The sequence below is a fragment of the Balaenoptera acutorostrata genome, chromosome 6 (genome assembly GCF_949987535.1).
Source record: "Balaenoptera acutorostrata chromosome 6, mBalAcu1.1, whole genome shotgun sequence".
Lineage (NCBI taxonomy): Eukaryota > Metazoa > Chordata > Mammalia > Artiodactyla > Balaenopteridae > Balaenoptera > Balaenoptera acutorostrata.
This window is the reverse complement of record NC_080069.1, coordinates 80224157-80247788: the sequence shown is the minus strand read 5'-3', so window position 1 is coordinate 80247788 and position 23632 is coordinate 80224157. Positions and strand designations below refer to the sequence as shown.

General features: G+C 35.2%; 1 protein-coding gene across 5 annotated transcripts in view; it reads left to right on the top strand.

Moving 5' to 3' along the window:
• CARNMT1 (carnosine N-methyltransferase 1) overlaps nucleotides 1-23632 on the top strand; it is a 67973-nt gene that overhangs the window by 31895 nt on the left and 12446 nt on the right. For all 5 annotated transcript variants that reach the window (XM_057548438.1, XM_028166542.2, XM_028166541.2 and 2 more), the window contains 5 exons: nucleotides 927-1122; nucleotides 1966-2129; nucleotides 17369-17509; nucleotides 18461-18639; nucleotides 20663-20776. In XM_057548438.1, the coding sequence (XP_057404421.1) occupies nucleotides 934-1122; nucleotides 1966-2129; nucleotides 17369-17509; nucleotides 18461-18639; nucleotides 20663-20776 (787 nt within the window). In that variant the 5' untranslated portion in view covers nucleotides 927-933. The remainder of the gene's footprint in view (nucleotides 1-926; nucleotides 1123-1965; nucleotides 2130-17368; nucleotides 17510-18460; nucleotides 18640-20662; nucleotides 20777-23632) is intronic.

The following is a 23632-nucleotide window of genomic DNA, read 5'->3' as shown; positions in this document are numbered from 1 at the left end:
TGTGATGAGACTTATTCATGTGTCACGTGCCCATTTGCAAGAGTTTCTTGAGTATGTGTCTAGGTGTATGATTGCTTGGTTATAGGGAGTCTGCATATTAAGCTTTACTAGGTAATGCTAAATTTTCTGAAGTGGTTGTACTAATTTATGCACCCACCATCAATCAGTATATAAATATTCTAAATCTTCCGCACTTTTACCAATATTTCATATAGTCAGGCTTTAAAATTTTGCCCATCTGATTGATGTAAAATGACATTTCATTTTGAGTATAATATTTAAGTTTTAAAAATGATGTTCTTTTTACGTTTTATTTTTTTAAAAAGTCCTCAAAGTGACCTTTAGAGTTATCTGGAAACTTCTGGAATACAAAGTGTGAATATCGTCATGTAAAAAGCTATAGAATTTCAGTTTTTCATTTGTTTACTACTTTTGTAGTATATAAGATCTTTTACAATATTTAAAAAAATTCAACTTGGTTGGCTCTTAATAATTTCAAAACACATTTTGTATATATTCTAATTTCAGAGCAGCATTCTGCTACTGGATGGAGAAATCTAAAATTTCTAAAATCTAAATTTCTAAAATCAAAGCTGTTTTGCTGAAAATTTTAATTTTGGAAATTGAAATCATAAAAATAAACATGTTGTGCATTAATCCTCTTTACATTTCCTTTTTTTCTCCCTTCTAATTGGTGCAGGTGTTTTAACTATTTGTCTTTTGTTTGGTTGCTTAGAGAGTTTGTAATAACATGAAAATATACAAAACTTTGTAAATCGATATCCTTTAAGAAACCAAAAGATTGAAAATGGCTGGACAGTATCCAACATTATAAGGAAATAATTGTACAGGAAGGCAAACTTAAAATAAGATTGGCCTCTGGTGAGAATTCTTTGCCAATTTAAAAAACACCTTTTATGTTTTAGCACCAGTATGCATGAGCGAGTGCACCGAACAGAAAGACAATTTCGATCACTCCCAGCTAATCAGCAGAAACTACTTCCGCAGTTTCTTCTTCACTTGGACAAGATCCGGAAATGCGTTGATCATAATCAAGAAATACTACTCACCATTGTGAATGATTGCATACATATGTTTGAAAATAAAGAATATGGAGAAGATGTATGTGCAAGTTTGTTCTATTTGTTTTTATTTTAGAGTTTGACTTCTATATTTTGAGATCTTTATCTTCCTGGATTTCATTTTTATGAAATGAAAGAGTCATTGGCTCTACTTAGAGAATGTTTTCACTTGTATGTTCAGTCATTTTATTAGGCTTAATAGAACAGTATGCCAGAAACTGGATTTGTTCACTGATTTTTTTCCCCTAAAAGTACTAAGATAATTGTGGGCATTTTGATACACTTTTCACATAGTGTTCCGCCTATTGTGGCATGTGGAGTTAGTGACTTACATTTTTATCAACAACCTTACTAGCTGTGTGAAATTAATTTCCCTTGCTAAACATTATCTTCAGAATCTTGCATCTATTGATATTCATCTTTTACTCTAAAAGATTATTTTCACTTATAAATCTCAAGGGACTGGAAGTAATAGAAACTGAAGTCCTGTTTTTGTATCCACAGGATAGATACAGTTGGGCCACTCCAGTGTGAGCCTCTCCATGCTGCTCCATCAATGACCTGGAGGGACTTTCTTTCCTCTCTTAGACTGAGAGAATGTTTGGTCTCCATAGCGGCTCAGTTCTGGTCCTCTCCTGAGTAAAGACTGCTTAATTATATGGTGGTTTCATGATTAATGGACCATACTGTATTGAGGGTAGAAGTGAGACCACCAAACTCTTTTCATTTAGAATCTCAAGCTGCTCTTGAACCCCGGTCGAGTTGAAAGGCTAGTGACTTACCCTCTAAACCATCTATAAAGCCCCTTAGTAGCATGTTTATTTAATCATATTCAAGATTGATTACTTTCTGAGAAACTAATTGATTTCTGTTTTTTAAACAGGAGAATGGAAAGATTATGCCAGCCTCTACATTTGACATGGATAAGTTAAAATCCACATTGAAACAGTTTGTGAGAGACTGGAGTGAAACTGGGAAAGCAGAAAGGGATGCCTGCTACCAGCCAATCATTAAAGAAATTTTAAAAAATTTTCCAAAAGAGAGATGGTAAATAGTATCTTGTTTTTAACCAGTTTCTTTAAGATATGTAAGCACTGAGTTTCTCTAAGAGACATTGCACAGTGTTGATTCATTTTTACAAGTTGCTGTGTGCCTGTATTTTTTCATGTGTGGGTGTATGCTGTTATATTTGTTCTTGGGTACTTTGTGTGAGATTGCAGTTAGTGTTTTGAATGATTATTGCTCTAGCACTATGGGAAATTACTCTATCTAGAAATTACATAATGAGAAGATTAGATTGAATGTTCATTATCAATGACGTCTTTTTTTTATAATTTGCTTTGTAGCAGAGCAAAAAGCTGCAAACTATTTTAATTTTCTTCATTATGGCATATTTGTAAACAAGTGAGGGATCTATAGCTCAGAGAAGAGATTCTTAACTTTTTTATGCCATGAAAACCTTGAGCAGTCTGAAGCTCATAATTTTCTTTTTCAGAATAACATTTATAAGTGAATAAAATAACATACATAGGATTACAAAGAAACCAGTTATTTTGGAATATACTTATGAAAATACTTAAAAAGCAAATGTTATGTAACCTGCATTTTATCATGTATCACATTAAATAAAAGTCTAGCAGGAAGTGTTAATGTACTTTGAAAATAACTGAACGGTATATGGTATTTTGAGAATCTCAGCAGCTAATGTGAAGTGAAAATATATATGATTTCTATTGGTGATACAGTTACAGGTACTCCTAAAACTACTATTGTTTGTTGTCTACATTCATAATTGACAAAAAAATAATCAGTTAAAGGTTAATGAAATGAAAATGTAATTTTTTTCCACTCCCTTATAGGTACAGTGAATTCTGTCCATAGACCTCTTTGGTCCATGGATCCCAGGTTAGGAACCTGACTTACAGGTTATATATTTAAAGAGAACCACTGGATGGAGTTCAGTCTATTGTTTAAAAGGATCATTATAGAGAGAGAGGCTCCTTTTCCTCATCTTCTTCCCCTCCTCATTGATTGACATCTTTAAGTTTGGATGTATCCATCCAGAAATTTCCGTACATATGTGTGTGTCCCTTCTCTCCCTCTCTTTTTTGAAAACTTTTTATTTTGAAATAACTTCAAAATTACAGGTAAATTGTATGAATTGTACAAAGAGCTCCCATATATTTTTTTTTACCTAAATTCACCAATTCTTAGCATTGTACGTTTGCTTCTTTATTTCCTTTCCTACTTCCCTTCCTTCCTCCTTCCCCCCTTTATGTGTTTGTCTACAGTCATACATATACACGATTATTATTTAAACTATTTGAGAGATCAGTTTCCATATATCATGCTTTTTTACTGCTTAATACTTGAGTTTTTTTCTTAAGAACAGTGATACTCTCTTACATAAGCATACAGTGCAGTTACCAGATTGAGGAAATTTAAACTTGATTACTGCTTTGTAATCAGTGGTCTATATTTAAGTTTCATAAATTATCCTAATAATGTCCTTTATGGCACTTACTTTTCTGTACAGTCTAGGATCCAATCCAGGATACTGTGTTATGTTTAATTCTAATGTCTTTAATCTGGAACAGTTCCTAGGCCTTTTTTTGACTTTCATGACATTAACATTTTTGAAGAATACAAGTAAGTTATTTTATAGACTCTTCCTCAGTTTGACATTGTCTGATGTTTCTTCATGATTAGATCTAGATTATATGTCCTCTCTCAAAATAATAGATAATTGATGTTGTATCCTTTTCAGGATATCACCTTCAGAGACATGCAAAGTCTGTTAGCCCATCATTGATGATTCTAATCAAGATGTTATTTGGTTTTCCCACTGTTTAGTTACTTTTTCTCTTCTTTTAAAAAAAAAAAAAATTAATTAATTAATTTCACCGCGTTGGGTCTTCGTTGCTGAGCGTGGGCTTTCTCTAGTTGCGGCGAGCGGGGGCTACTCTTCGTTGTGGTGCGTGGGCTTCTCATTGCGGTGGCTTCTCGTGTTGCAGAGCACGGGCTCTAGGCATGCGGGCTTTAGTAGTTGTGGCTCGCGGGCTCTAGAGCGCAGGCTCAGTAGTTGTGGCTCATTGGCTTAGTCGCTCCTCGGCATGTGGGATCTTCCTGGACCAGGGCTCGAACTCGTGTCCCCTGCATTGGCAGGCGATTCTCAACCACTGAGCCACCAGGGAAGTCCACTGTTTCTCTTCTTGCAACCAATAAGAAATTTCTGAGGAGACACTTTGACACCATGCAATTAATATCCTGCTCCTTCTCAAACCTTCTGCCTCCTAGAATTGTCATCCATTGAATCTTACATGAACTAACCTGTGCTATGATGGTTGTGGAATGGTGATTTTCTAACTCTACAATTATCAGTCAGCATTCTGCTCTAACTATCTATTACAGGAAAGACTCATGGTTCCTATTTTATTCAATAGGTTATAATCCATTACCATTTTTTTTTTAATTTTCTTTTTCAAATTTCCTCAGGTTTGGCCAGCAGGAGTTCAGTCAGTTGGTGCCTATGTCCTTTTGGCATGGCATGCCTCCGTCATTTTTTTGAGCACTTCCTTACTTTCTGACATAAGATATTTCAGTCCCATCTTGTATCTTCACTACCTCAGTCCTGAAATTGAGTGTTTTACCAAGGACCTGGTTCCTTTTAATGTGGAATGGTGGGTCGAAACCAAGATCTGGCACTAGGCGTGTTCACTGTTCCTAAGATGTCATTGCTTATGGGCCTTTCAGTGGACAGAACACACACACAAACCAAACACAAGAAATAATGAGTTCATACTGATATCTTCAATTCTATTCCAACCCCATTGGGTTCCTCCCTTGGCTTCCCCCATTCTTTTTTTTTTTTATAAATAAGCAACTATTTTTTTAAAAATTAATTAATTAATTAATTATTTTTGGCTGTGTTGGGTCTTCGTTTCTGTGCGAGGGCTTTCTCCAGCTGCAGCAAGCGGGGGCCCCTCTTCATCGCGGTGCATGGGCCTCTCACTATCGCGGCCTCTCTTGTTGCAGAGCACAGGCTCCAGACACGCAGGCTCAGTAGTTGTGGCTCACGGGCCTAGTAGCTCCACGGCATGTGGGATCCTCCCAGACCAGGGCTCGAACCCGTGTCCCCTGCATTGGCAGGCAGATTCTCAACCACTGCACCACCAGGGAAGCCCTCCCCCATTCTTTAAATCTGTCTGTCTTTTTCCACAGTGAAAACCCTGGCTTCTGACAACATCAGTATATTTGTTCATTCACTCAGTCCTACAATACATACAAAATTGTTTCAGAATTGCTACCTCCATACCGTAGGAAAAACAAAACTACCCCAAAAGTTCAGGATTTGCTAACAATTAATTATTTTTCCCCCTAAATTAAGGGTTTTTAATAAAAATATTCTTCACAGTTTACTCAAATTAGCTCCCCTTCAGCCTTTGCAATCTCACTGTGGTTATATTTTTTATGTGAAATTCAGTATACTTAGGTTTATTTATTTCTGTTTTCTTTCAGTTTTAGGGTTGTGTGTCCCTGCCCCCTACCGCATTCTTGTTGATTTTTTATTTTTTGATTTGTGGACTAATCATCTCAACAAAACTATACAAAAAAGTGATATTCAGAAAAAATGTCATTCCTTCCCTTGTTTTTTCGATACTCCATCTCACCCCCACTCTGCCATGTAGGTTATCAATATTATTGATTTCTCATGTACCCTTCTTGTGTTTTTCTGTTTTTTTTTAATGGAAGTAAGCAGATAAGTATTTTTTTCTTTTTAAGTACCCCCTTTTTCATACACAAAATGGAGCATACTATATATTTTAATTTGCTCTTTCCTTTTTCCACTTAATCCTCGATTAGCTCTGTATCAGTTCATGGAAATCTTACTCAATCTTTTTTTTTTTTTAAACAGTTTCAGAATACTTCAACCAGTCTCTTATATTTGGTTATTTAAGTAAAGTAGCTGGCAGTATCTTGCAATTATAATGCTACAGTTAATAACCTTGTGCATGTATATTTTTATATTGTTGGAGATGTATCTTTAGTGTAAATTCTTAGATGTGGGATTGCTGCATCTGAAAGGTAAATGTATATTGGTTGCTGTGCAACAAAATACCATAAATTTAACTGCTTAAAACAACACCTATTTGTTGTTTCATAGTTTCTGTGGCTCAAAAGTCTGGGCATGGCTTCACTGAGTTCTCTGTATAGGATCTTATAAGGCTGTAATCAAGATGTCTGCTGGGCTGTGTTCTCATCTAGAGGCTTGACTATAGAAGCATTGACTTCCAAGCTCACTCAGGTTGTTGGCAGAATTTGTTTCATTGTGGTTGTAGGCCCTGGCTCTAGTTGACTGAGGGCTAGAAGCCTACCTCAGCTCCTGGAGGCCTCTCACAGTCCCTTGTCTTGTGGGCTTTCACAAATAGCTACTTAACTTCATCAAGCCAGCAAGGAAAGTCTCTAGAGCCAGCAGGCTCTGTTACATTATAGAAGACTCAGTGGAGTCTTTTCTAATGTAACACAGTCACAGGAGTGACATCTGTTGGTTAGAAGCAAGTCATAGGCCCGGGGCACACTCAAAGGAAGGAATTATAAAAAGGCGTGAACACCAGGAGGTGGGGACCACTTTAGAGTCTGTCTGCCACAATTATTGCCACATATCACTATAAGGGTTGTATTGTTTTGCCTTCTACCAGCAATATATGAACATGCCTGTTTACTCACAGCCTTGCCAAATATATTGTATTATTAAGCTTTTGAACTTTTGCCAATCTAATAGATGGGAAATTGTATCTTGGCTTAGTTTATTTATTTATTTATTTTTAATTAATTTATTTAATTTATTTATTTTTGGCTGCGTTGGGTCTTTGTTGCGAGCAGGCTTTCTCTAGTTGTGGTGAGCAGGGGCCACTCTTCCTTGCGGTGTGCAGGCTTCTCATTGCAGTGGCTTCTCTTGTTGCAGAGCACAGGTTCTAGGTGTGCAGGCTCAGTAGTTGTGGCGTGGGGGCTTCAGTAGTTGTGGCTCTTGGGCTCTAGAGCGCAGGCTCAGTAGTTGTGGCGCACAGGCTTAGTTGCTCCGTGGCGTTTGGGATCTTTCCAGACCAGGGCTCAAACCCGTGTCCCCTGCATTAGCAGGCGGATTCCTAACCACTGCACCACCAGGGAAGCCCCATAAGTAACCATGTTAAAGGAAACAATTCAGTGGCATTAAGTACATTCACAGTATTGTGCATCCATCATCTCTGTATACTTCTGAAACATTTTCATCAACCCAGAATAAATCCCATACCCATTAAACAGTTACTCCCCATTCTCTTCACCCCATTCCCCACCTTTGTCAGCAGTGTGACTAGATGTGGTTTTCTTTGTGTTTCTCCCACTTGAGGTTGGCTTTGCTTTTGGGGGGTTGAGTAGATATATATCACCGAATCAATAATTCTTTGCTCTTATCTCTTCACATATTTCTCCTACCTTTTTCTCTATTTCTTTCTCTTACGGGATGCCAGTTACATATATATTAAACTGTTTGCTATTGTCTCTCAGGTTTCAGGTGGCTCTTTTTCTACACTGCCCCTCCCCCTTAACTCGTTTTATATTTTAGTTTGGATAATTTCTATTGACTTTACTTGAACTTCACTGATTCTTTATTATGCCAGTCTGTTGATACGCCCATGGAAAGACTTTAAAAAATCTGTTTTATTTAGTGAGCCTTTAACATGTAATGGATGCTGTTCCACCTTGTTTGAATACTTTTATGTTTGTGTGCCATGTAGATTGTCTTTAGCTGAATAAGTATGAAAATCACCCAATGTATTTCTGCTTGTGACCAGTAGTTTTTTGGCATGCTGTGCTGTAATTATGTTCTGAACACACAGTTGAAGGGATAATAGATTCGTTGTATACTTTTGATTTTTTTTAATCACTTAAAGCTTTCATAACTTTTATTCCATTGTTGATGAAGTCATGACACTACTGATGTTCAATTCTATAAATATTTCTTCAGTCAAGTGTATAGTATTCTGGGTGTGAGACCCAGAAATAGCTCAGTAAGCGAGTAACTTTGGACGCCCCACAATTGAATTTATCATTATTTCAGCCATGTTGTCAGACTTAAAAAAAAAAAAAAAGACGACTGCTTATTTCTGCATGTCCAGATATCTAATGCACAAGATTCAGATGTAGAATCGGTAATAATTCACTGCCTTTTTGTGTGTGCTCTGCAGATACGATTTAGAAAGAAGTTTTTTAGTGACATGTTTTTTTCTAGAAAGAAGTTTATTCTTAGGCTTCAAAGCTAGGCAGATTTCAAATAATTCAACTACACATACTTCAGATTTCAGATTTCAAATGCTTGACATATATATTACTCACTTGACAAGCTTTTAATTTACATTTTTATTGTCCATAGGCTTTGTTAATGCATTTTTATACTTTATTATGTCTGGATTGAAGATGATTTGTCATAGATAAGATTGTGTGATAAGATTTGACTCTTTTTCTTTTTTTTTGCATGTGTTAATCCATTGTTAGATATATGATTTGCAAATATTTTCTCCCGTTCTGTAGGCTGTTTTTACTTTCTTGATAGTGTCTTTTGATGTACAAAATTTTATAATTTGAAGTCCAGTGTATCAATTTTTTTCTTTTGTTACCTGTGCTTTTCATACCATATCCATTAAATCATTGCCAAATCCAGTGTCATGAAGATTTTCCCCAATATTCTCTTCTAAGAGTTTTATAATTTTAATTCTTAAGCTTATGTCTTTGGTCCATTTTGAGTTAATTTTTGCATATGGTATCAGGTGAGGGTCTGACTTCATTCTTTTACATGTGAATATCCAGTTTTCCCAGCACCATTTGTTAAAAAGACTATCTTTTTCCCCCATTGAATTGTCTTGGCACTGTCCTTGAAAATCAATTGACCATATGTGACGGTTTATTTCTGGACTCTCTATTCTATTGCATTGGTCTATGTGTCTGCCCTTTGCCAGTACCATACTATTTAAATTTCTGTAGCTTTGCAAGTTTTGAAGTCAGGAAGTGTGATTCGTACATTTTATTCTTTTTCAAGATTGTTTTGGCTATTTGGGGCTCCTTGCAATTCCATATGAATTTCAGAGTCAGTTTTTCCATTTCTGTGAAAGAGGCTATTGGAATATTGTTAGGAAGTGTGTTGAATAGGTAGATTGTTTTTGGTGTTTTGATATCTTAATAATGTTAAATCTTCCTATCCATGAATACAGGATGTCTTTCCATTTATTTAGGTGTTCTTTAATATCTTTAAGCTTTGTTTTTTAGTTTTCAGTGTACAAGTTTTCAATGTAACACCTCCTTGTTTAGATTTATTCCTAAGTTTTAAATTCTTTTAGATGTTATTGTAAATGGAATTGTTTTCTTAATTTCCTTTTCTGATTGTTCATTGCTGATGTATAGAAACAACTAACTTTTTTATGTTTATCTTGTACTCTGCAACTTTGCTTGTTTATTAGCTCTAGTAGCTTTCTTCTGGATTCTTTGGGTTTTTCTACATATAGGAGCATCTCATCTGTGAATATAGTTTTTACCTCTTCCTTTCCCATTTAAATAGCTCTGGAAGTACATAACAATACATAGCAGTGGTGAAAGGGGGCATCCATATCTAGTATTCTGGTCTTAGAGGGAAAGATTTCAGTCTTTCACCATTGAGTAGGATGTTAGCTCTGGGTTTTTCATAAATACCCTTTTTTATATTGAGGAATTTTCCCTGTATTCCTATCGTCCTGAGAGTTTTTGTCATGAAAGAGTGTTGCCTTTTGTCAAATACCTTTTCTGTGTCAGATGAAATGATGATGTTTTTTTCCTTTGTTCTATTAATTTTCTTCTATTCTTAAAGCCTACCTTTGTTTACTTTAATAAATGTTACAAGTTTTTTTGTTAATTTTTATCTACAGCTATTAGAATTATAATCTAGTCTCATTATTTCCTTATTTTTCATACTTTTTATAAATATATGTTTTCAGTTTTAGGAACTTTTATAAATATTGCTGCTTCCAAAAATATATTCTTAAAGTTCCTAGTTGGTGCACTCTCTCAATGTATATACTATTTATAAAATGGCGGATAATATAGTTTGATAGCTTTTTTAAACATAAAATCCAGGTATTTCTCAAAATTCAAAATATCTTTGTTTCTGAAAAGTAGGTTGTGAGATAAGACTTTTTACTGTTGGAATATACAAAAGTTTGGGTATTTTTGGAAGGCCGAATGTCAAATGCTTAAGTCAGCATAATTTCTAGCACTTTAAACATGATTTCGTTCATACTCAGTGATCACTGAATCATGTATATTACCATGGTATCCAGTCAGCATAACAATGTTAGCTGTACTAAAAAGGCATGTCACTGTTAAAGGTACTTACTGAACTAGCACAAGTATTATTTTACTATTATTTATCTGTTATTGTTATTATTATTATTTTAAAATTTATTTATGTATTTTTTGCTGCATTGGGTCTTAGTTGTAGCATGTGGGATCTTTCATTCTGGTACGCAGGCTCAGTAGTTGTGGCGTGTGGGCTCTCTAGTTGTGGTGCGTGGGCACAGTAGTTGCAGTGCGTGGGCTTAGTTGCCTTGCGGCATGTGGGATCTTAGATCCCCAACCAGGGATCAAACCCGCATCCCTTGCATTGGAAGGACCACCAGGGAAGTCCCTGTTATTGTTGTTGTTGTTATTATTATTATTATTACTGTTGAAAGATACAATGTAGACTGGTGAGAAAAGGATGAATTAACTCTTAATGTTTCTAACATTAACTCTTTATGTTTCTTTAAAATAAGTAAATAATTGAAAAAAATTTTTGAATAGGTAAAACATTTACAGGGTTCAAAATTTTAAAGGTTTCAAAGGATATAAAGTTTCCTACCCAGCTACCCATTTCCCTTCCCTGAAAGTAGTCAATGTTATAAAAGTGGACAGAGATATATGAACTTTAAATGAAGTGCACCAAAATATCAAACTTTTTTTTTTGTCATTCTGGTACCCAATGGAAAATTTACATGTTTCTTCTTGTGTCATTTGTTTTGCTTGTTAAACTTAGATTGGTTTCCTTATAATAGATAAGATGAGCTATTAAAAAAAAATGTAAAAAATAAACCTAATAAAATACAGTAAAATCTTTATCCATATTAAAGTTTTAACTTTGCCATAAAAAGTAAACTCCGAGTCCTGGAAAAGGGACATAATTATAGCCCTTCAGAATCCAGGTTGACTCTAGGTAAATCCTGGTTAAGTTTGGGTCTCAGATAAATTTTTAGGATTCTGTTTGTGCCACAGCAAGCACGTGAGAATTTTATATTTTTACACTCAGGCTGAATTTGACTTATATTTATGTCAGCTAGCCTTTGGATTGTATTCTTTTCTTTTTGAAATTTCAGTAAAGACCTTTTCTAACTGAGCTGTCTGCAAAAAACAATATACCTAAATATGCATAAATTAACTGTACTTGTGATCATTAAAATACTTTTTCCTATGAAAGCATATTTTTCTTATCAGTTTGTCCAATTTGTTCCTGTTTAGAATTTTTAAGTGTCTGAGTTTACAAGTACAAGCAGCTTTGAAGCCACAGGTTAACATCTATATTGGGGTCTATTTTTAAATTAAGGAAATGCTGTTTTAATTGTGCTGAATGCCAAACACTTCAGTAGTTATTAGGTCAAGAATTTAGTGCTATAAAGTTTATAGTTGCTAAGGAGAGATTCTTAGGTACGAGTTCTGTTTGAAATGGGAAATCACAACCATGTAGAATCATATTCTCTTATGAATCCTGAAAATTTCTGGACTGTACTTTTTAGAGCTTAATTTTATTAACCCATTCTATTTTAGAAGAATTTGAAGTGATATTTTGTTTGTGGGTAGTAAATCTATTATGCCTTTGCATTTCAGTATATGTCTAACACTTCAAGAAGACAATGATATACTATTGACTATATGGAATATATTTTTTCTTTTATATAGTTGAGCATTAGGAAAAAATATGCTGAGCTTTAAAGAAGCATTTTTTAAAAATTAATTAATTAATTTATTCATGGCTGTGTTGGGTCTTCGTTTCTGTGTGAGGGCTTTCTCTAGTTGTGGCAAGTGGGGGCCACTCTTCATCGCGGTGCGCGGGCCTCTCACTATCGCGGCCTCTCTTGTGCGGAGCACAGGCTCCAGACGCGCAGGCTCAGTAATAATTGTGGCTCACGGGCCTAGTTGCTCCGCGGCATGTGGGATCCTCCCAGACCAGGGCTCGAACCTGTGTCCCCTGCATTGGCAGGCAGATTCTCAACCACTGGGCCACCAGGGAAGCCCTAAAGAAGCATTTTTCACTTAGATTGAAATAAAGAATGTAAGTTATAATTTATAAAAGGATTTTTTAAAAAATCATATTGTTTAATCTATCAGAGATAGTAACTGTTAAGATCTACACATTTTAAAAGGATTATTTTTAGCTGTAAGAAACCATTTTAAAAGAGCAAATGGAGATTGCCAAATAATGCCAAAGTAGTTTAGAGACTGAAAATAGTCTCTTTTTTCTATCCAGAAAGTCCTCTTAGACCAAAGACAGATATATATTTCAGATTTCTTTCAAATCAAGATCTCAAGCACCTGCATTCCAGGATTTCACGTGCTTACAAATCTAGAGTAATAACTCAGTGGAAAAACAATTCAAGACTATAACCTAGTAGAAAAATAGTGTAAATAGTAAACAGAAAAAGAAATACAGGATGCTTAATCTCATACAAAAATGCAAATGTAAAAACCACACTAAGATGCCGTTTTCATCCATTATATTGTAAAGATTTAAAAGTTATATAACTTACTGAAGGTGTGAGGAAACATGTTGCTGATGGAAGAATAAATTAGTAAAATTTTATGGAGGGCAACTTGGTAATTTTAACAAAATTCAAATGCATATCTTTTGATCCTTGCAGTTCAGTTTTGGGAAAGCTATCCACAGAGGTACATGAGGGAAACTATTTATGCCAAGGATATTAGTTTTAATGTTATAATAACAAGAGATTGGAAACAATCTAGTTGTCCTTAATTAGCAAATTTTGATACATTATTATACAGTATTACAATGGACTACTTATTCAGTCATAAAACAGATTAAGAAAGCTCTGTGCACTGATTGGGAAAGAAGTTCAAGATACATTAGATCAGGATTAGTAAACTTTTTCTTAAAGGGCCAGCTAGAAAATATTTTAGATTTTGAAGGCAATGTCGTCTCTGGGGACTGTCTATTTAGCTCTCTTGTCATGGGAATGCAACCATAGACAATACATAAATGACTGGACATGGCTGTGTTCTAATAAAACCTTATTTGCAAATACAGGTGATTGGCTAGTGGGTCATAGTTGCTGACCCCCGTATTAAATGAAAGAAGCGAAATGATGAACTAGGTATATAAACTATAACAGATATGAATGAAGTATTGAAAGCATTGAGAAGTGAGTTAAAGCTTTGCCTGGGATATTTGGGAAAAGAAAGACTTTATAGATACGGTGATAATTTAAACTCAGTTTCTATAGGAGCTCTAAAGATTAAGGTGAGAAAGTGTTTTCTGAAATTGATGAGAAGTTGTCTTGCTGATATATGGAGTTCTTTATTGGGAGTAGATAAGTAAGTTAGGACCATATTTTTGAAGGGGGCTAGACACTAATTCTGATTTCTAACCCATTTTCAAGTTTGAATAAAAAGTGTTTCAACATCCAACTCTGTTAAACCTTGACATTTTGCCATAGTTGCTTCAGATCTCTTTTTTCTGTATTTTTTAAAAGAAACATTACAGATACACTTGAAACTGCCCTGCAAACCATGCAGAGCACATTCTTCTCTCTTTCCAGAGATAACAACTAATATAAATTTGTCATTCTAATCTTACCTTCCTACATTAGCTACTTGTCTATATACATGTACATAAAAAACACATTGTGTTCTGTGTGTTTTAAAAGATCATATAATGGTTTGTGGTGTCATTTCACAATTGTTTTTTTGCTCAGAATTGTGTTTTTATGATTTCTCTGTATGGACCAGCACTGTTCAACAGAAATACAATGCAAATTGCCTGTGTTACTTTAAATTTTCTTGTAGTCACATAAGAAGTGTAAATGGAAACAGGTGAAATGAATAATATACTTTAATAACCCAGTATATCTAAAATATATTAACATATAATCAGTATACAAGATTATTAATGAGATATTTTACATTCCTTTTTTATACTAAGTCTTTGAAATCTGGTATTTATTTTATGCTTGAAACACATCTCAATTAGAACTAACCACATTTTAAGTATTTAGTAGCCACAAATGAGTTGTGGCTTTTACCATGTGAATTGCTGTGATTCAAATAGAACCCAGCACTTTTGATGCTTGAAAGTTGTGCATACTCCTATCACCAGGGGTCAGCTAAGTGTCACTCTGCTGACACACCGAGAAAAAGAATTTTGTGTGTTGGAATTTGCTGATTTGCAGCTGCTATGCAAAAATCATTCCGTGTACAATAAAGGAAACCTCTTTCAAGAACAGCATTTCCTGCTGGTAAAATAGTTGGAGCACAAAGGTTGGTGCAAACATGATCCACGGCCTCTTCAGACACACAGGGGCTCTCTGTCGTCTTCATTCTTGCTTGTCCATTGAAACTTTCCCACTATTATCAGAGGTGTTACATTTGTAGTGAATATACTGCTTCTCCATAGTTGGGCCTTAATAACTACATAAACTTGTTTGCTTGCCAATTTTTTGCTGAGACTCTCAAGCAGGCAACATTTGATTACTGAAGCACATATTAATCATATGGCTCTATTCCCGGTTTTCTAAGTTTAAGGTCAGTTCACTATTAAGGTCTATACTTAGATTTATTTGTCTCTTATTCTCCACAGAGTAGAAATGCCCTTGACTTTATAAGAACTCATACTAGAAAATGCCTTTTAGAGTGCCTTAGTTTTATACACATTGTGTTTAGAGAGACTTTCTTGTATGCTATTAATATCCCTTATATGAAGACCCAATTGGGGGAAAAAAAAATCTAGCTAAGAACAAAGATTTGGGGAAAAATTCTCCCATTCAGTGCTTGATTCTTGATCATTTTTTCAGTTCTTAGAGAATTTGTTTTAATGTGTCTCCTTTAATATTCCCACTAAAATCCATTTTTTTTCTGTAATACAAATAATTGATAGATCTATAGTAATCTCTACTAACTCTTAAGGTAAGGCTTGATGTATTCTGTATTCCGTGGCTTTATGACAGCCTTTTAATAGCGGTTTTATATAGAAACTTTCTGCCACAAGGTAGGGATAAAGAGTTCTATAGGCCTGATCAGTTTGGAAGTATTTGGTAATAGCTATCATAAAGTTAACTTTCTTTAAGTGAACAAAATAAATATTAGTACAGTTATTAACACAACTTTCCCTTAAGTTTGGCATGATTTCTAATTTCTGCATGGTAATCTTTTACTTGGATTATGAGCCGTTCAGAAATTGATTATTAGTGATTGTTTTTATAAAGATTTAAATACTCTATGAATTTACTTCCAGATCCTTTTACTTTCTGTTGCATTACCTTTATTTTTTAAAAAAAATCTAAGCTGAAAACAGCCACTTGTAAAAAGAACACATGTTTTTGATTGGGCAAATGGGAACTGGGAAAAGAAAAGAGGTAGTAGTTCTGGAGAGTAAGTGTTTTGGTGGGTCTCGTGGGGAGTAGAAAATGACAGTGGCCGGTCCTTTATACAAGGGCTAGCATAGAGTCCTACAGCTAGGAGTTTTTCAGATTCTAGTATTAAAAATATATATGTTCATGTTAGATAACTGATATAGGTAGGCCTGAACAGAATGAGAGGATGTACCCATTCTCTTTATTAAAAATTAGTGTTCGCACATACAAACATATTGCATATAATCTGGAATGAAAAGGAAACATTCTATTTTATTTTAGTGAAAACTATTATAAGGCACCTTGGCATTAGTTTGTCCATGTCAAGTATTAAAGAATATCTTACTAATCATAATAAGCTTATTTGTCAGAAATCATTTTTAACAAATTTCGGTTTATGCCTTATTGTATATATAAAATTCAGCAGTAAAACAGACTAAATAGACTTTGTTGAGATTTTTATGCAAATACATGTTCCATATATAGACATTTAAGATTGAAGGACCCTGGGCAAATTCCCTTGTTTCTGTATTTGTAGACTGAATTTTCAGAAGCCCCATAGTTCTATTTGTTTCTTTTCATTTCAAAGTGGGAAATGCTAAAGGTTATCATACGGGCTACTAGTAAAAAGTCCTATTGCCATTTGGAGCACATCAAACTTAAAGCCCATACAGTTTAAAGATAAAAAAGAATTGTTCATGGGAGTAGACTTGGAAATTGGAATTGACTTATGAGCTAAATTTGGGGAATACAGACAATAATGAAATTCCTTTTTAATTGACACAATGACAGCTGATTATACACATTTTTCTCTGGTTTTCCACAAGAACACGTTTTAGTTTCCATAGGCTTATGTTGATTTGCCAGAAGTACTGAGAAAAGTCTTTGCTTTGCTAAGGCTTTTCACTGGTCTGAAAATAGAATGACAGATGTTACAGTAAAGGAAATTTGTGATGGTAGAGTGATGCTAATAAGTGGAGAACAGTTTGATTGTGAACCTCTGGTTTGGTGTGATATGTTTGCCATCATATATGCTCAATTAGAAGGCAGTTCCCCATTTTCCCCATGAGAATATCCCAGCTCCAGATTCTTTTGCCAATTGAAATATATAAGATTTTAAGGAGAGACCTGACACATTAAAATCTGCTTGTACTTAATTTGGTTACATAAACCATTGTATTACATATAGAATTCAGAAATAAAGTTATATCTTGTTTTACTGTCTCATATGCTAAAATAATTTTGTTCAGTCTCTTTGAATGTATAGGGATCCTTTTGGAATAATTTGTCTTCCCTAGATAGGTGATAGCTACTAGGAATATGAGTGTCTTCATAAGTCTTGGATATAAGGCGACTCCTTTTTCTTCTTAAAAATAATACTTTGGGGATAAAACCCTAAAACAACAACTGAACATTTGATAATTCTTTATATCCTTATTTCTCACTGATATTTAGAAGTATTTCTCAAATTTAAGAAGTCAGAGTCTTGAGTGAGCTTATTCTTACTAAATATCTTAAGTTTTTAGTTGTTAATATGGATTTTGTCTTTTTTTTTTTTTTTCCCCTTTTCTTTGAGGGGTTGGACATAATTGCCTTATTTCATTTCAGGGATCCTTCTAAAGTAAATATTCTGGTACCTGGTGCTGGACTAGGAAGACTGGCCTGGGAAATAGCTATGCTAGGTTATGCTTGTCAAGGAAATGAATGGAGTTTTTTTATGCTCTTTTCTTCCAACTTTGTACTCAACAGGTATTTAATTTACTTTTTGCTGGAAATAGTAATTTCTCAGAATCAGATTGACTTACCTATTTTTGCAGAATTCTGAATTTGAAGATAAGTACATAGTGTTTAATTATGGTATATATCATAAATGTTTCTTATTAAAATTAAATTGCTTATACAATTACTACTTTAATTAGTTGCCTAGTTAACAGAATGTTGAACGGGATGGGTAAGTGATGTTTTAAAAAGTGATTGGGTACTCCATGAAACTGAAATGATTTCTCTGCAGAATTTTGGGCTAAGTATTGTCCTGGAAGGAGTATTTTCTTATTGTTCCTTAAACTTATTCACCCCTTTGTTTCTTTAGTGGAGTAAGATTATAATGTAGCAGTCATAATTTTTTTCTTAATCAAATTCTTATAAATGGCTCACATATCTGAGTTGGAAAGATCTTGCAGAACTTCTGTGGCCTCATTTAGAAAGTAGTGGAAAAGAGTTTTTAAAGCCAGAAGAGGTGTGTTAGAGAAAAAGTAAATAGCTGCCTTGTTTAAATAATGTGTTGTCTTGGTAGCAGTGTGAGTTAGGGGATAGTGAGAAGGTAAAAAGGAGAGTGTTGTACAAAATAATTAAAATAATTAGGTAACAAATAAAACCCATACCTTTTCTGAAAAAATACTTAGACTTTTTTACTTGAGCTTGAGTTTCAGTGATATATTTTTAAAAATTTGAATGAAAATATAGCACATTTATATATCTGAATTTACCTTAATTTTGTTTCTGTGTTTTAATCCGTGATTGGTTACTCATCTACATGCCTATGTGGTGTTTCAGATTACAGGGTGGAGTGTAGTGGTAACCCTTTTAAGTATTAATTATATAAGTAAATCTTCAATCAAACAGATTATATTTTAGTGTTTAAAGTAGATTTCCCTGGTAAAATATTTAGTTAACACTGAATTTTATGCTCATATTTTGCAGATGTTCTGAAATTAATAAATATAAGCTTTATCCCTGGATTCATCAGTTTAGCAATAACCGGAGGTCAGCTGATCAGATTCGACCCATCTTTTTCCCTGATGTTGACCCCCACAGTCTTCCTCCCGGTTCTAACTTTTCTATGACAGCAGGAGATTTTCAGGAGATATACTCAGAATGCAGTAAGTCCAAAGATCACATGCTTTATTCTAAATTTAATGAGCTGATTTTATACCAAGCCAAAGTTGTGGTCATTCATTTTGACGATAAATATAAGGTATACTTCAACGACAATTTAGAATATTTTCAAAGTTATGTATAAGGCAGTGATGGGAAATATAAAGAAATATGAGATCCCACAATTAAGAAATTTAGAATCTGTTGGGTCTATTAATATAAGACAACATGTAAACAAAGGTTGAGTAATGAATACAATAAAGATGGAAGTAGGTTAGTGTGAGAAGTGAGCTCTTTGTGGAGAGGCTGTGACTTGAAGAATAGGGAGGAATGGCATTCAGAGGTACAAAGATATGAATGAGTAAGGTAATCGGGGATGGTAGAATAGCCTCACTGGAAGGAAAAAGGACATTTGGGGATTTAATGGGAGATACGGCTAGAGAAGTAGGTTGGTTCCAGATTGTGGATGACCTTTATAATCAGGCTATGAAGTTTGGACTTCAGCCTGGCAAAATGTTGAAGAAATTTGAGCTAGGCATTAGGGAAATGGTGATGATAATGGGGAAAGAGGAGAGAGGGATTGGCAATAAAAGGAAGAAGACAAATAGAAGGCTGAGAGGTCAGCAAGTTCATTCATTTAACAGGTATTTGTTGAGTGCTAAGTAGCAGGCATTGCAAAGAGAGCAGTGAGCAAAACAAAGCCCCTGTGCACAGGGAACCCATATTCTAGTTCGGAGAGAGAGGCGATAACAAATTAATATCGTGAGGAAGAAAAAATAAGGCAGGGTAAAGGGGATAATGAGTGACTGGGGAGAGACTGCTGGTTTATATAGAATTCCCAGGGAAGGTCTTTCTAAAAGGGGAACTTAAAAAGAAAGATTGAGCAGAGAACCTCAGAGGAATGAAGAAGCAAGCCATTCAGATATGTGGGGGAAAGTGTTGCAGAGGGAATGGCAAAGGAAAGAAGATTAGGGGGTGGGAAGGACGCTTGTTCTGCTCAAGAAGAGTAAGAGGGTCAGTTTGGCTGGGGTGTGATAAGCAGTGGGCAAATGATGGGAGATCAGGTTGGAGTGGGTTTGGTGAGGCTGACTCATAGGCCACAGCGAAGACTTTGAATTGTGCTCTGAGAGAAATGGGAGGCCTTGGAGAGATTAGAGCAGGAGAAGAACAAGATAGTAAAGTTTTTGTTTATTTTTCCCTGAACGCTGACCTTGGGAAAACCTGCACTCTGAAGGTAGGAGAGAGATAGAAGGTGTTAGGTGCTGGGGGTAAGTTAGGGAGCAGGGTCTCAAAATAGGAGTGAAATAATGGAAAACATTGCTTTGTCAAGTAAAAGTGACTGTCTTCTGGAGCAGGTTTGAAAGAGGAGATGGTGAAGGTAATCCGCAGTTGGATCAAGTGGCTTATTTGTACAGACAGCCACCTTCAATGCAGTCTCTTCTGTCTCTGTGCCAGGCCACAGCCTCCAAAAGGCAAACAGAGCTCTCTGCTGGGTTCCCACCCACTGCTGCTGACTGCCCCCATCCCCCTTTTCAACTGGCAGTTCTCCCAAGTACTGGTGGATGCTTATGTATTTTGATGCCATTCATTTCTCAATTGGCAGCAAATGCATGCAGTCTTTTTGAAACCTTCCGGAATTGGTAGCTAACACTGGTTTAAATCACAACTTAAAATTCAAATATTATTTCATCTTAACTGATTTTAAATGAAGGCTAGAAGTTGAAAAGATTATAAACAAAACTCTTATAAATATTATTTGGTAAGGATATAGTGATATAGGTTATCAAAAATGATTTCCAAATTGATTACCTTATCAAATTAGTAATAAAAGCTTTTATGAATTACAAAGTATCTCATAAATGATTATTTGATAGCCTTGATTATAGTAGTTGATTGGAAGAGTTTAGCTTCTATACCCCTGCAGCTAAATATTCATAGTCTGTAAAGAGGTAACTGGTACCTTTATAGAATTCATTAAAAGAAAGGCAAAATAATATAACATGTAGTAATTTGATTTTCCTTGTATAGGTACCTGGGACTGTATTGCTACCTGTTTCTTCATAGACACAGCTCACAATGTAATTGATTATATTGACACAATATGGAAAATACTCAAACCAGGTGGAATTTGGATAAATCTAGGTAAGTTCCTCAGTATTTATTAGAATTTACACATTAATCTGACTACTTAGAGCTGTTCTGCATTTGGTAACTTCCCAGTACTAAATGTTCACGGAAGTTGTAATTATGTCATACATGTTTTAAAACCTCCGCAGTTTCCTCTAGACTGCATTCTAGTTAGTGGTACAGCTCCTCCAATCATAGTTAGTTCCTCCAAAAGCAGTAGAATCCCCAAAATTTGTATATTCATACTAGGTCAGTCTCACAGCAGTCATAATTTCAAAGAGGTACTAACTATTAACTTGATTATAATCGTTCCCTCATCTTCCCCACCCTCCATTCCATGGAGACAGCGCTTCCTTTAAGAAGGAAGTGTTCTTTTTTTATTTCTGTAATGAAACATTTGAGGGAAAGCACTTAATCTCTCCCATGGAAACCTCCTCCCCAGTACATATACATACTAGGAAAAGAGTAGGTATGATAACTTATGTTACTACCTTGAGTTTAAGAAAGGGTAGAAATATAATTTAATTTATGCAAAAAACTTTTTACTGCATCCTATTGCCACGTGCTAGAAATCAAATAATGAGTATGACATGGTCCTTCCCATCCAGAGTCTAAGGGAAATTGCCAATTTTATCCTCTTCCTTTAAAATAAAGGGAGAATAATGATAATCAAGGTAAATATACTTGTCTTTTTTAGTAGGATGTATAATCCATACTAAGAAAGACTTTATATTATGTAAAAGTCAGATAAACATTGTTTGAGTCCTTGGTGTCTTCAGTATTGGTGTAGTTTTGTTGGTGGGTTCTGTTACGTGCTCTCTTTAATGATTTGACTTTACCAGAGAATTAGCCAGTAGGACTAAGTCTACAGGTAGTAGTAGGTCTTTTCCAGACTTCTCTTTAGAAGTCCATAGGAAAGATGAGAGCAGCTGTAAACTGTAGCCATGATATGAAGCAAATATCTCTAACCTTGGATCTTCCTTAAAAGAAAAGTATTCTTTTTCCTGAGGAATGATTGAAAGATAACATTACCTACTGGGTATTTGCTCCCTGTGGGTTAGGCATTATGTTAGCCACTTAAAAATACCTTGTTTAGTCTCAAAACAACCCTATGTTGAAATGGGATTATTGCTATTTTATAATTGAAGAAACTGAATCTTGGGTTAAGTAACTAGCAGAAAGGTTGTGGAGCTTATATATGGCAGAGACAGGCTGACAGCCCCCATCCAACCCCTTGAATGCCTAATCAGCTACCTCTGCAGGCTTGTGCTGGGTCAGTCTATAACTTAGCATTATTCTGACTGTGCAGTCATTTGGGGGTTGGGGGTTTGTCCTGTACACTGTAGGATGATTGACAGCATCCCTGGCTTGTACCTACTAGATTCCAGTAGTAGTTCCCCAGTTGTGACAGCCAAAAATGCAAAACTACCCTTGATCAAAAACCATTGCTCTAGCCTTGTGCTAATGCCTTAGTCCAGGCCCTCATCATTGCTTGCCTGGATTAATGCAGTAGTTTTCTTAAGAGTATCCCTGCTTTCAAGTTATCTTCAACCCTCTACACCTCTTTCAGTTCTCCATTTACCACCAGAGTGATCTTCCCAACGTGCAAATCTATCCCTGTCAGACTCCCTGCATAAAAGTCTAACTTTGTTGGTAACCTAAACTCTTCTGGATGTATAGTGCCCTTTGTGATCTTTCTTCTGTCTTGTGTCTCAGCTTCATTTTTTTTTTTTTTACTGCCCCTGCCCTGACCTCAAGTGCTAGTCCTCTGGCCTAGAAAGCGCTTTCTTTTTCTTCTCTGTTTTCATTTGGCTCTGCCCTATGTGCTCTTTAACACTCAGCTCAGGAGATCCTTTCATATTGGGTTAAATATCCTGTATTTCTCTTTTATATTCTCACAGAATCTGTCAGTAGCATTTAACACATTGTGGTATAGTCATCTTTTTGTTTCCCCTACTAGTCTTTAAGCTTGATGAGGGCAGGAATCTAATGCCTCTTCCTCACTTGGAGTGAATATTTAGCAACTGTTATGTGTATGAATGGATGTATTGTTTCAGAATTTGAAATCAGGATCAAAGTAATGTTAAGATGCCACAGAAGTTTGCTGCCAAGGGACTTAATAAAATGGCATTTATATTGGTAAATTCATAAATTCATGGTTTCGGCTTCAGCCATGTGGACTTGGAAAATTAGTTTTATCTGTAAACTGAGAGTGTGTCCCCAGCCCCTCGGGTACAGTTTCACCCTAATCATGTTTACATAGACCAGAATGTCAGCATATTCATATGTAATGAGAGAGGTAACTGCTAGCCATTCTTGAATACTAAAAAGTTACATTGGAAGTTAAATTGTAATGAAAAATTTGCAACATTATATGAGATTAGAGTTGGGAATATTATTAATTTATAAAATGCTTTAAGGGGTATTTAAGGTATTCACTTTAATGTTTCCTAGGTTCGGGAAAACTAGTGAGCTTTTCAAGGGAACGCTTATGCATATGTCCTTTGGGAAAGGCTCTGATCTGGAAAAATGCAGAAGAATGCCTGTGCATCCTGTGCAACTGTTTTTTAGTTTTTCATGGTGATCAGTACCCCTTAAATGCATTTATATGGAATTTATTTTTTAAAGTGGGGGTGTAGGTGTGAGTGTCTGTGCTCATGCACTGATACATTTATAGTTGGATAGTGGAGGGCAGGCAATTAGCAAATTGAATCTAACTTCATCTGGAAAAATAAACAGGTTAAAAAGTACCAAAGGAGGTCTTTGTAAAGTGTAATGAGAAATGGAGCTTATCAGATTTGAAAGCACTGTAAACCTACAGAATTTTTAAAAACATGAGCGATTTCCTATAAAAGGTGGATGATTGAACAC